Source organism: Ixodes scapularis, unplaced genomic scaffold, assembly GCF_016920785.2.
Source record: "Ixodes scapularis isolate PalLabHiFi unplaced genomic scaffold, ASM1692078v2 PGA_scaffold2__306_contigs__length_199485367, whole genome shotgun sequence".
NCBI classification, from domain to species: domain Eukaryota; kingdom Metazoa; phylum Arthropoda; class Arachnida; order Ixodida; family Ixodidae; genus Ixodes; species Ixodes scapularis.
In genome coordinates, this window is record NW_024609857.1 from 192468996 (window position 1) to 192482863 (window position 13868).

At 41.4% G+C, this 13868-nt stretch overlaps 1 protein-coding gene across 2 annotated transcripts; it reads left to right on the forward strand.

Annotated features, from left to right (window-relative positions):
- The first annotated feature begins 7686 nt into the window (after window positions 1-7686).
- On the forward strand, window positions 7687-11252 carry LOC8052602 (sulfotransferase ssu-1). Of its 2 annotated transcripts, none has more exons than XM_002435784.3 (2): window positions 7687-7802; window positions 10139-11252. In XM_002435784.3, the coding sequence occupies exon 2, from the start codon at window positions 10178-10180 to the stop codon at window positions 11123-11125; it is 948 nt and encodes a 315-aa protein (XP_002435829.3). In that variant the 5' UTR covers window positions 7687-7802; window positions 10139-10177; the 3' UTR covers window positions 11126-11252. The 2 variants fall into 2 exon arrangements, with proteins under 2 accessions (XP_002435829.3, XP_029827006.2); XM_029971146.3 differs by having other exon boundaries at window positions 7697-7802; window positions 10135-11252.
- Window positions 11253-13868: the final 2616 nt, after the last annotated feature.

Sequence of the window (13868 nt, forward strand, 5' to 3'; positions counted from 1 at the left end):
TTTTACGTTGCGTGTTAAAATCTTGTATTTGCTTTAGGCCTTTTCGATATTTAGGACTTTCATTTTATCATTTGATATTTATATTTTGACATAGCTCTTGTATTTTCTTATTTATGAAATGGAATCGGACAGCGAATGGGTCGACGATACAAAATTCTGAGGCTTCAATGACCATGTAAGTTCATCCCATTCTTACGTTTTTGTCGCAGTCAACACTATTGCGACATATGTAAATTGCAACTGACGCAGTAAGGCTATCACAGTCGTGCTTCTCACGCCATGTGCGCGCTCGTTTCCGTAAAGCCGACCCGCATGTAAGCGATTTAGCGCGCGACGAGACGAGCGACGGAGATTTCTCACCGTCGCCCGTCGCATCGCCCGGTTTTGGGATTTCTAGAAAACGTCGCTCACCGTCTTGGTCGCTCGCTTCGTCGCTTCTATGCGGTTTGCCTCGTCGCGCGACTGACTGAGCGACAGCGAAGCGGGTCGCCGTCGCTTATCTGGTCGCTCGCCAAATCGCTTACATGCGGTTTATACTCAATTAATTTTATGCACACACCATTGAATCATTGGCGCCTCGATATTAAGTATAAACCGCATGCAAGCGATTAGGCGAGCAACGAGACAAGCGACGGTGACCCGCTTCGCTGTCGCTCGGGCAGTCGCGCGACGAGGCAAACCGCATGGAAGCGACGGGAGCAGGCGACCAAGACGGTGAGCGACATTTTCTAGAAACCCAAAAAACCGAGCGATGCAACAGGCGACAGTGAGAAATCTTCGTCGCTGACTCTCGTCGTTGTCGCCGTCGCTCGTCTCGTCGCACGCTAAATCGCTTACATGCGGGTCGGCTTTACGGAAACGAGCGCGCACATGCAGCGATAAGCACGACTGGATAGTCAGTTGAAATTTGCATATGTCGCAATGGTGTTGACTGCCCTTTATTAGCGAGAAAAACGTTAGGATGGGATGAACTTACATGGTCTCTGAAGCCATAATCTTGTTTCGTCGATCCATTCGCTGTCCCATTCCATTCCATAAATAAGAAAATACAAGAGCTATGTTGAAATATAGATATCAAATGATTAAATGAAAGCCCGAAATATCGAAAAGACTTAAAGAAGACACGCAATTTCCATGCGGAACGTAAAATAACGCGAAAACAAAGCTCCGGTAGTGGCCGGTGCAGCACACAACGCGGAGGGACGGCGAGAAACTGAAGGGCGGCTATGGCGGCAGGGTCACGTGACGTCAAGATGGCGGCGCCCATGAAATGTTGCCTGAAAGGGTCTATAGAGAAAGTACATTCCCCCTTTGACCGGTTATTTTGTTAAAAGATACCTTCGTGCTTGACTCATCATTCAATAGAGTAATGAAATATGTCTAATGGCATAGTGACTAGACAATTACTCTAATTGTTCTTCGTTAGTAAATGAAAAAAAAACTTATCATTTCGCTTCCGGAACTTGGTTTCGCTTGCGCTCTCGCTTTCTTTTAGTCTGACTTATATAACAGTAAGAGCTCCACGCTATTTAGTTCCTGCAGAGTGAATTGCACAGTTTCCGGTGACCATTTTACCCCTCGGCACGCAGAGTTGTCCGGCAAGGCCTGCATTAGAGAGAGGAGCGAAGCTTGGAAGCGGCACGAGGAAAGTTTTGCAGTAGACGTTTAGAAGGGCAACTCGAAATATTCGCTTGAGCGATCATTGGAACGGCAGCAGCACTTAGGGAATGCTTCCGGTGTGAGCTACGTCCAGTTTATTTTCTTTTTATCTATAAACTGCTTCATAAAAATTTCAAACAGAAATAGTTTTTTGAAAAAAAAAAACAACAACAATGTTATAGAATCTGTCGAATAAACACGTCCGAATTTTAACAAATTATATCATGTGTATTGGAGTTGTCCACCTCCCTTCAAGTTCTAATGCGTTTACTGGACACATCGTGCACTTCTATCACTGGGGTTTCCTTTTACGAATAAAATATAATTTATTCACCTCGTTACATGCATAAAATTACGAAAATTTGTAAATTCAGTACTGTAAATGTTGCAGTTTAACAACACTTGCAGTTCACGGCTTAAGGACTGCCTACAAAGGCAGCTAGTATACATCAGGTACCAATAGCATATGCTTACTAGCTCATGTTTGTATTTTTACTATTTTACAAGTAATGCGCTGGTTTTCGTTCAAATAAACATGTTTGCTTCGCACCATAGTACTGTTCTTTATGCAAAACTCACAATGCAGTGCCGATCGTCCTTAACCCGTGACCCAGGGTTTGGCGGTACCGCGATACCAATGTATTCCGATAGGATATCAGACATACATTCGAATATTTGTACATCTTTGTCGAGATACATTTTAAAAATATATTTGTATCTCAGTAATCAAATACGTTGACGAAGCATTGATTTTATCGAAATTATTTTCCAGGCTTAACTACCTCCTTACATATCTTGTATAAAATTAAGTGACGGCTTTTGACGATAAAGTTAAAATTTTCTTTTTTTGTGCTGGGAGCCTCATGATTTATAGTATGGAATGTGCAGCATAACAACCTCTAGATAAGAGAGAAGCCTGGTATATCGCAAATTTATCAAAATTGAGAAGAAAAAAAAAAGCAAAAGCAACACAAGTGGTTTGAAGAAAAGTTACTTGCCGGAATAGCAAGATGAGCTCCTACCTGGGAGTTCTCCACTCTCTCTACTTCATTAGAATGAACGCTGGAAACAAGTCAAGCGGTGAAGAGAAAGCCACCAATCATGTATTGTAGAGAGGCTATGAAAATCATTTCTCGTGGCAACTGATTTCGTACTGCAGACAGTAGGACGCCTTTCCCCAATCCCTCCATTCTGAACGACCAAGCACTAAAGGTGACAGTTTGACAGCCTCACCGCAAAATAATTTGCTAATCATTTTGTGTAACACCTAACACTGGCCAAGAAGCAAAGAAGCAATTTTCAAGTTTAAAAAAAAGATACAGGAGGGGAACGTCTGAAAGAAGGCGAGGCAGGAGGGAAACATTTAAGTTTAGACCTTCCTTCCACTCATGTATCTTTCCTTCGACTTAAAAAGTGTCGTCTTTTTTTTTTCACGTACAATAAAGATTTCAATCAGATTTACAGGCAATTTTAAGAGTTAAGAAACGTAGGTATAGGGCAAATAGCTTTATGAACCGTATTATACAGTTTCGCACAAACGTTTTTGTTAACAAAGTGAGGAGCTCAAGTGCGTACCTAAAGGAGCGTTTTGTTTAGAAACGTTAGACCCTTCGCCATGCGGCAAAAGGCCGATTCACATACTTGTTTTTTAACTAATATACAGCTTTTTACAGGGAAGGCCAGGGCGGGCGTCATTACAGTTAATTCCCAGGTTCCCTAGGCATTCTTCGAACATAATGTTGTCCTTTAATGCGCCCTAGCTGCCTACAAACAAGGTTGATAATGATAGCGTCGAAAAGTAGGATTTATCTGCAAGAGCTGCTCGTATCTGACAGAGTTCCAGCAACTTATTCGTAAATATTTAGTTGACTATATTCATTGACAGGACTAAAATGACAGGCGAATCTTTCACTTGTCCCTCTTCTAACCGGAGCTACATTGCTCCGGTAACATCTGAGCGTTGCACGAGGTTGAAGTGCAGGAGGTTGATAGGCATTCAAAAGATGTATTGAAGTTCCAAACTTGTCGGGGAACTACACGGGTAAAAACTGAGGAAAGAAGAGCAAAACCAAGCTCTGGTTGGGGAAGGTCAATTCGCACTATACGAACGGTGAGCGGAGAAAAAGGCAGCTAGTTTCTGCGTCTACCCACTTTTCATTCCAACCGGAGCTCGGTGTTCTGCCATTCACGCGCGCTGCCATCCCCTCTCCCTCCGGTTCAACCCGTACATACACGCCGACGTTCGTTCCGCCAAGAGATGAGGTGGTCGGACTTCACGACACGTCTCATTTGACGACACCCAATATCAGGAAGCTGCGGGCTTCATTTTAATAAACTATTCTGGTGGTCGTAAAAGCAATAACGCGCTATATGCCCATAAAAGACGCTGAACAGCGTCATGCGGGGCTGCGCTGCCGTTAGGAATTTCTGAACTGCCAAGCTGTACAACAGAGACATTCATACACTAGAAAATATATTACCGGAATACTTTTTTTTGCTAAGTTTCGCGAGTTTTTTTTAAAGATACAAAAAGTGTTGACAGAAAAGCAGGTAGATATATAGGGACCTAGCACAACAAAAGTTTGGTTCTAGATGCGTATTTGGTCCGTTCAGGACATTCTATGTCTGGTTTTGCTACTCATGTGGTGCATCATTCTGCATTTGACCAATTGTCGGTTTTGATAGTTCCTCTGCCTGGTTCTTTTTCTTTTTACACAATTTGTACCCATTTTTTTTTTATTTCTCAAAACTGGACGACCAAGGTCATCTCTCCTGGCAGAAATATCATGTTCGTCCTTTTTTTCTAAGCAATAAAAACAAAACTCTACGATCGTGCTGTACGAGATATTTAATTTATTTTATTTTCTGCTGTGTCCTAAAGACATTCAGATTTTTCCTACTTCGCACATCGCAAGAATAAGAGCACCTCCCCAGTATGACTGCTTCCATCACGGACCCTAGCCTATTCTAAAATTATATGACTAATAAATTTAGCTATGATACATGGCCTGTTTGCTTGTTAGTTGGTGTTTATCTTATTAATATTGTTCATTTTTAGTTTTTTCTTGCTTTGTGTGTATCTGTTCTTTCCCTCTATAGTGCTTTAGACTTCTAAGGGTATATTTAATAGGTAAAAATGCTTCCTGGTCATGTACAAATTTTAAAATCAATTCCTTGAGAATGGGTCACAATGGGGCCTAAAGAGGGAAAAAACCAATCCTCTGTATTTGTTACTAAAAACGTATATTTTCTTACTCCTGCTTCCTCACGAGGAAAGTTAGCTCCTCCTGGAAGACAGATCGCTGGTTTCCGTAACTCCTTTATTTTTACAATAAAAACACAAACATATAAATACATAGGCTGAATTTACGTCGATCTGGCAGTAGCAGATTTGAGGGAAGGTACGAGGGTGTTGGGTCAAACTTGGTCTCTGTTTCGTGAAAAACAGTAATGAGCAAATTAGAAGACGTAAATAGGCAATTGACTCTCAAATGAGAAGACGTAATTAAGTAATTAACTAAATACTTTTTATTATTTGTATCAAATGATGGAAATTTACAATTCTCTTCAAAATAAAGATTTTGAACGAACTGTAATATAAAACATTTCGTACATCACTGAATTTAGGAAGGTTGATAGTAAAAAGTGCAGTACAGTCTTGCACACGTTACTAAATAAAGCAGTCGATAGAAATTAAATTTACAGTTGGTTAAGAAGCATCGAATGAGATTACCTAACATCTTAAGAAAAAAGCAATTGGCAGTTACTTGAAAAAGAAACCGTTACTTTTTATTACTCAAATTTGCTAAACATCAAACATTTATGCCAGTTTTAAAAAAGTGTTTTTTTCGTACTGCCTAATATTGAATTAATAGTTTAGTTTTTAGTTTTTAAGCCATTAATGCTGGTAAACCAGTCTCCTGTTGGAGGCAGTTTCAGGATTTCTAGCTAGAAAACTTGTACAGACAAAAGGGCACCTTTAGTGATCGTAGAGGAAAATAGTAACGACTAGAAGTAATTTTGGTTTTACCACAAGTTTTCACTCTTAGAATGACTCCGTAATAAATGTTACCAAATAATTACAAGGTTAATATAAAAAAACTACTCGGAGACAAGTAATTTGATTACTTGTAATTAATGACGTACAAGTCTGGCTGGGATTTTTGGCGTTCTTCAAACTCAACATGGGCACCACGAGGCGCTCAACAAACGTTAGACTGTATATGCAAAAACAAAACAAGAAAAAAATCAATTCAGATAAAATGCACAAATTTAACAATTCAATGTTTTCAGATCTCTAACCGCAGCAGAAAGCACGCGCAAATGGACTTGCTTAAAAGCTTTGTGTATTTAGTGATATGCGGAATATGTTTCACTGTGTTACAGTTTGTTGGATAAAGTCATTTGAAATATGCTCCTTTTTGAATAGCACTGGAATAAATATAACTTTCGGTGAAATTTATCTGAGCTTTATCTGTGAAACAAACCTGGCTGACTTAGTAAGCGATTAGTCTAAGTTTCTTAATTATTTCCTTGGCTTCAGAAGTAATAACCAATATAGTAGAGGTTGGGCAAGTGTTGCTAGATACTGGAATAAATATGGTTCGTGGCTATCTGGCGCTATACTATAAGAACATGAACAAACGTATCGATGCGAAGAATATGTTCTACTTCAATGAAAACTTTCAAGCGCTTACTGGAGAAGTAATGAGATATATTAGTCGTGCTTAACAAGACACTGAATTGAATTCTGTGTTCGTCATTTCACGACAGAAACTCAATCTGCATGCTCTAAGTATCATAAAAAGTGCATGGATCATGGGTGGCCTTTTTATTACAAAAAATGTTATCAAACTTGTCAACACGGTTTTCTTATGAGATATAGATTAAAATTAACCTTGATCGCATTTTCTGGGGCTTTTAGTTGGGCTGGGCACTTGATCGATTAACCTACCGATTAATCAATTACTACTTTAATCATGATTAATTTTTTTAAACAGCTGTACAGGTATATGAAGGCGAATTTTAGGTGGAATTTTTGACTAAAAGAAATGTAGGGGCGAGATTTGTAACTCTAAACAAGTGAAGAAAGTTGTATTTGTCCCCGCCTCTTCAACGTCGTGCGAGGGTCCGTTTAGCTCAATAGAGATTACTGTGAACGATCAAAGTACTCTGCTATTGCCGCACAATATCAACGAGCCTGTTCGCCTCTGCAGCTGAAATAATAACTCGTAAGTAAGGTTTTTTTTGTTTTTTTTACTGTTATCAACTACACTTTAAGGTCGATATAAAATCTGAGATTGTACATTGCGGCGCTTGTCACATATTCAGCGAAGGCAAATAAAGTAATTTTGAAGTTTTAAAACTAATATGCATGGAGATTAACGAAACCGATTCATTGATTAAATAATCGATTAAGGTGTGGTGAATAATCCGGTTACATCTTTCAATCAACGCCCAGACCTTTTTGTAGGGTGCTAATGTCGCGCAGTTTCAATAATGGTAATAAAAAAAAGATGCCTAAATTTACATTTGTTTACCACTATGTTTCCGGTTATATGTATTTGTCACACCACTCTGCCGGCTATGCAAGGTAGGAATCCTCCCCTCGCGCAGTGTTTTTCTCACTTCCCAATGCCATGATTACATGGTTTTGCTTGCAGGCTTGCTAGTGTAAACAAACCGGAAGAGACAAGGTGGAGAAACAAATCGAGCGTACAAGCAACAAAAATCAGCATGGGCCGTTATGGCTAGGCGAACCGCTCGGCTCTCGAGCGTATACAAGCAGCCATGGTTTAACTGACTCCGCGAGTCTGGACGCCGTTGTCCTGCTTCTTTCGGGCAAGACGCCTCTCCAGACTTTCCTGTAACCTAAATCGAGCTCTTTTCGTCTGTAATCTTTCTTTGTTCCTTCTTCTACTTCTTGTTTATCTCGTTTTCCTCTTTCTGGAGTCAGCCTGAGCCTTTTCTCACGCCCATTCCTCCTCTCGCCGGTCTTATTTGCGCAGCCTTTCGATGGTATTTGAGCAGAGTGAGTGAGTCAGTCGGCCACGCGTCCCGCGAGATGAAAGTAGCAGTATCGTAGTGGCTGCCGTATGGTCGCACTTTTAAGCGTGCTCTTCAGTGGAGTCACAGGCTTGCAGGTGAGTTACGAGTTCTTCATTCTTTTGGATAAAGATAAAGGTGTCTACTGCAAACACGAATGTAATCATGCGTGAACTCTTCGCCAACCGAAATTGACGTGAATGCAATGCCCTCATAAATAAAGCGAGTAAATAGGTGCACCAAAGATTTGGTTGCTCTCTATCAATGGCTGGTTATTTAGTAGTGATATTCTTATTGAACACAACTGTGATGCGACTGTAATTTGTTTCAACCCGGTAGTTTCTTAACTACAGTGTATTTAAAAATGTCTGTCAGCGTGATTGATTCGGATTCAGTATACTTTTGTTTTGTCAACAGTATGTCTTAACAACAAATTTGCGCTTCGTTAGACATGTGGGTATATTGACACTTTGCATATAAGTATACAGGCTATTTGATAATCAAATATTCTAAACAAACATTCATATGGCATTAGGTATAATAATTCTGGTAAAATCGACAGATAAATATGTAAGCAAGTGAGAAGCAGCTGGAAAGTTAAATAACTCAGGAAACCTTCGAACACCATTCTGCTTGAAAAAAAAAAACACATATTAATCAATTTAGCTTACTGAAACCTAATATATCGCCATTCATTTTAAATCAACTAGCAGATGAATTCTATAAATAGTTTGGAGGCATCACTGCTGTCTCTGAAAGTTCCGTTCACCACAATTTTACGTCGACCAATCGAAATCCAGATATTTTATAATATAATTTCAAGTATGCTGCAAAAAAAATATATATATTAAAATGGTAATTAAAATCCACATATCAATGTACAGTAACCGTGGTGCTGTAACACAATCTCATCAGTGTGTTTTGGCGCTCACCTTGTAGATTTAGGAACATTTCGTATGACAGAGTCTTGGTGCCTTCTAAGCAGTGTAATTTCACACTAACCTGGCGACGACTTACTCTTGTTTCCTGTTTTTAACGTAGCCAGAATGTCCGACTTTGACGATTCGCGCATCAAATTGGTGGGGACGTGTAGAAAAATGTCACACAAAGAAGACAATAGCTTTTAACAAAACAGAGATACTCCTAAAATATACAGACACCGTCAAAAACAAAATGTATTACATAGCAAACTTATAAAAGAAAACAAAACTATTGCTAGCTATTTATGGGAGATGGGGTTACTAGATGAAGACATTTTGTACCGGAATTAATACTACCGCATTATTACGTTTTATATTTGTGTCCTATAATTAGGGTTTCGTGTTTTCGGAGTTCATTTTTCTTCAGATTGAGAGGCTGTTTTTTAAAGTTTATTTTTTGCCAAAGATTCGGAGTTTATCGAAGTTTATATTTGTTAAATTCCCGATTCTCCGAAATTCAGAGTTCGATTTCGCAGTGTTTCTTATTAAAAATAATATATAAATAATATTTGGATGTCGACGAACGCCAGAGAAAAAATAAAACGCGATTGTATAAATTAAACTTTATTCAGCTGGATTTGGCGTTGGTGCCATTGCCATTGGCTCTAATAATTTGTCCCAGGATAAAAGTCGCACCTAAGTGTTGCTTCGATAAGCGTCGATACCTTAAAATAATTAAATTCCCAGAGGTAGTCGGTAGGAAGCTCGTAGCCATCCCATCCTCTACCATCAATGTAGCCCGCGGCCGCCGAGGGTGGAGTGGTTAAGTATGTAATAGAGAAGTTTCAACTGCCCCTCTTCCCCATTTTATTTATATCAGCTCTATGGTCTATAGTATTCAGGGTTCCCAAAAGCATACCCTCTCCTTTCTCTAAATCACAAATCGCATGGCCCAATCACGAAACCAAAGGAGTGGCTTTCGTCGTGACCCGAATGTACAATGTCCTGTTGCCCTAAATCAACCTTGACCCCTTTTGACAACGGTCCGAGATTGAAAGATAATTATGGTGGCATTTTCCTGAAACCATTCATCCTGCGTTGCTGAAATTGTAAAAAAAAAAAAAAAGTGTTTTACTTTTTTTTTGTTTTTTGCTAAAAGGGGGGGGGAAGGGTGGCATTGGCACATAAAAATTTGGAGTTTATCGGATAAATCGGAATTTTCCAAGAGATTACCAGAGGTTGTTTTTCGTAGTTTTTCGGATTTATCCGAAAACACCGGACTATACCTATTATATACCGCTTACATGCGAACATCGAATACGGCTCTTACATTGGGAAAGTTCAGATTATTGAAATAATAAGTTTGATGTTTCATATGATTTCCTAAGTTTGCCAGATTGCCGTTAAACTACAATTCTGAAACTAGTTCTTAACACTGATTCCGACAAGAAGTTTTAACACCTTCGATTTTTTTCACACCGACTATGATTTTTTGTTTTGTTGGTTTCAGATAGGCCTCTTATAAAGGACTCGCCATTTAAAGAAGAAAAATTATGGGCGACTCCATGGTTATGCCCGTTTACGAAGTAATCTCGGGCCTTCGGTTGGCGAATTTCTACCCACCCTATGCTGTGAAATCGGGACTGGAGTACCAGCCTAAAGAAAGTGACGTGTTCTTGGTGACCTACCCTCAGTGCGGAACCCTGTGGATGCAGCAAGTACTCTACCTCCTCTACCACAACGGTTCTTCGCCGAAAGACGCCATCGCCTTGTTTCAAAGCAACCCCCTCCTCGAGCTCGAAGGATCGGAAACCATCGAGGCCATGCTCCACCCGGGAACCATCACTTCCCATCTCTCCTACGACTACATACCCAAGTCTTCAGAGGCCAAGTACGTCGTGCTTGTCAGGGACCCGAGGGACGTGTGCGCCACCATGTTCCGACGCTTGCAGTCCTTCCCGGCCTACGCCTTCTCCAACGGCATTCTCTCGGACTTCGTCGACCAGTTCTGCAAGGACGATGTCGACTACCAGGGCTACTTTAGTCACGTGCGTTCCTGGTACGACCACAAGAACGACTCCAATGTGTTTTGGGTCACCTACGAAGAGATGGCTAAGAATTTTACGGAGGTAGTAACACGACTAGCTAAGTTCCTCGGTGAGGACAAGAGAATCATCAAGAATAAGGGTCTTGTGAAAAAGGTTCAAGAGAAGAGCACCGTTTCCTACATGAAGTCGAAGACGAATAAGTACATGGAAGAGTTTTTCTACATTCCGTTCGAGAAGCTGGCAGGAGACATGAGGCTCTCGGAAGGTGTCAAGTCGTTCCACGCCTCCGTGCAGTGCTCTGGTTTTCTGGAGGCGATGAACAGCGTTAGGTGCGTGACGCAAGGTAAGGCTGGCGTCTGGAAGAGTATTCTAAGTCAGGAGGATGCCAAAAAGATTACAGACCGGACCGAACTGCTAGGCCCGGAAGTGGTGAATGCAATCTGTAATAGTTAAAAATGACGTTCACGAACAAACATGTCCAAGAAAACCATAGCAAAACTAGTTATTCAACTGGGTCACTGTACGCGGAGAAACAAATCTGCATGCTACTGATTTGGTGGAATTCATTACAACGACCCTTCAAAACAAACTTTAGTTTTCTTCAATTACGTGCTCTCGACATAAGGTACATGTCCCTTCATCCCGGCAGACCATAACAAACATATACAAACGATTCAACACATATTTAGGACCCCATTGTGGCTTTCAAGAAACTTTCACAATTTCAGAAAGTCAGGCTTCTTTCCGGCATCACGCGACTTTTCATAAAAAAGCCCGTTCTCAATCACTTCGGTATTAAAGAAGGCCTTCTTTGCGTCCACTCGCTGAACCGCTTGGTGGGGCAGACGAAAAATTGAAACAGGTTTTTCGAGACGCAATGTCTGGTAGCCTGGATAAAATATTCTGTCCTAGAATATTTTATTAATTATTTAGAAAAGACCAACTATTTTATAATCGCACCACAAAATTCGGTATTCAAGTTCTTAATGTGTTAAAGTGACTGAAGAGCTACCCCAATTGCAATTGGATGATTTCTTCAAGATGTTGCGATGTAACCCTTTAAATCAATGATGTCCTGCCCCAGGTGGGCAGCACATCATTGGGCACTGAGGAATTGCGGTCTAGCAAACATCTCGGTCCAGATTTTGGTTATTAACTCATTAATAGTTTTATGAATGAATTAAATAAAAATTAAGCTGGAATTTAGGAACACTACATGAGTGGAGACTATATTTCGTACTAACACAAACCATAAGCAGCAAAACAAACAGGTGGTTGTCAGCTTAGAATGCTGGTAGTTTGAAAAAAAAAAAAAAAAAACAGAAAAAGGCAAATAAAAATAAATTGCACTGTTGTGAATCAAAGGCTATCAGAGGGATCCGTTAGTGAAAATTAAAAATTAGAGCATTTCGAAGCATGCCACAGTCACCTATGACGACTATGTCAGAAGAGGGCAGGTCTTTCCAGTCAATGATGGACGGCGGAAGAAAAAGATCGGTTGAAATAATTTCTGCGATCAATGATCTGAGATAAGGAGTGATAAGAGGTAAGTTATGAAGTTAAAGGTGGCAATCTTAAATGTTTTAAACTAGTTATAAAATTACTAAACTTATCGACAAATTCGGTCAAACGATGAGACCTCGAAAAAACACGTCCAGAGAGCGTTTTAAGCTGACCAGTGCAATTCTCTTTGTAGCCCTTACAGGAGCGTGATCTGAAGGCTGGGGAGGCTTCATATGCAGTTTTTGGTTGGCGAAGAAGGCGGAGAGTGCCCAGTGAAGACTGGATTTCAGACAAAGCTGTCTAAGAAGGACTTCCTGGCTTAGGACACCCGTCGCTATCCGGAGAGCAAGTCACCTGTTTCTTGAGACGTCAGAAACGCCGAGCTCTGGTTGGCTCTTATGGAAAGGTACTGGTTACACCTCAAAGCAAGCTGCCTTCAGGTCTACCCACTATCCTCCCTTCAGAACCAATCAGAGCTTGGCGTTCTGACGTCACCTCAACCCGTGCAACAGAAGCGGACGAACTTGCGCTGTGCATTCTGACACCCCAAAGGCTCAGTTATACTCCGGCGTTGAGCCGAGCAAATCTGGCGTAGCGCAGTGCACAGAGGTGCTCATTGGTAACAGATATCTAGTTCCTGCTAGACGGACTATGAAAGGCGCGCGCTCTGCGCCACGCTGCGGTCGCTACGCTTAACGTCGGTGGATAACCGAGTCTTAAGAAACGAAAGACGTGGCCTAGCCATTACCGTTATTCGGCGTTCTTATCGGTCAATGGCGCAATCTTCTTGCCTGGAAAGCGTTGATAAGGTTCCAGGGATTCGACATGCCCCGCGTTCCTTAGATCGTCAGTGAGTGTACAGACCTTCACGAAAATCGCTACTGCGCGTTGCCATCTTTGGTCTGCAGGGCTGTGGAACGCCTTCTGAGCACGCTCTATTCATCTTCTGTGCGGTATACCGGACGCTGCGCATGCGCTCAAAGCTCATTGACTCGGTATTTTTCGCCTGGACGATAAGCGATAAAAAGGCCTACAGGCCTAGAATCATCAAAGCCTCGGCATCGCCTCCTGTTCTTTCATGAAACGTAATCACAGTCGCACCGCACTAACTCGGCTACAGGGCCCGAGTCAGACCTCCGACGCGCTAACTAAACACGAGCCCCGGCCAAACACTGACGCAGCATGATTATAATGCAAGTAAATGCAAAGGTGCAAGCGAACTGGACAAGAATGACGAAAACAATCCCTGGAGAAGGGGATCAAGAGGGACAAACTACAAACACGAATCTCCAAACACAGCTATGTGACTGGTGCGCGACCGTGTCCTTTGTCCTTCTTGTTCCCCTTCTCCAGGGATTATTTTCGTCACTGACGCAGCACTCGTGCCCAATCTGAAGCCTCGATCGATCTAAATGTGATGACGGTGCGGTCACGTTGCGGACGCTTTCTGCTCACCTAGGTATACTGTTGGTCCAAACTCGTGAAACACAAAAATTGGAGCCAAAAGTTCGCTGAGCGCGCCGATTAGACCCTGGCAAAGAAAAAACAACAACAAAAAAAACACGAAGTCATCGTCGCTATAATCCTATCGGTGCGGTCCATGAACTTCGGCAGCAACTTTGTGTTTGACGAGTTCTGTGCCCCAGGTGTGTGGGCTCTGCGCGTGCGCACAAAGCAAACTCGAGTGAAGTGG

Excerpts from the sequence above, each read along its gene's own strand:
- LOC8052602 (XM_002435784.3), top strand. The coding sequence starts at position 10,178 with ATGGGCGACTCCATGGTTATGCCCGTTTACGAAGTAATCTCGGGCCTT.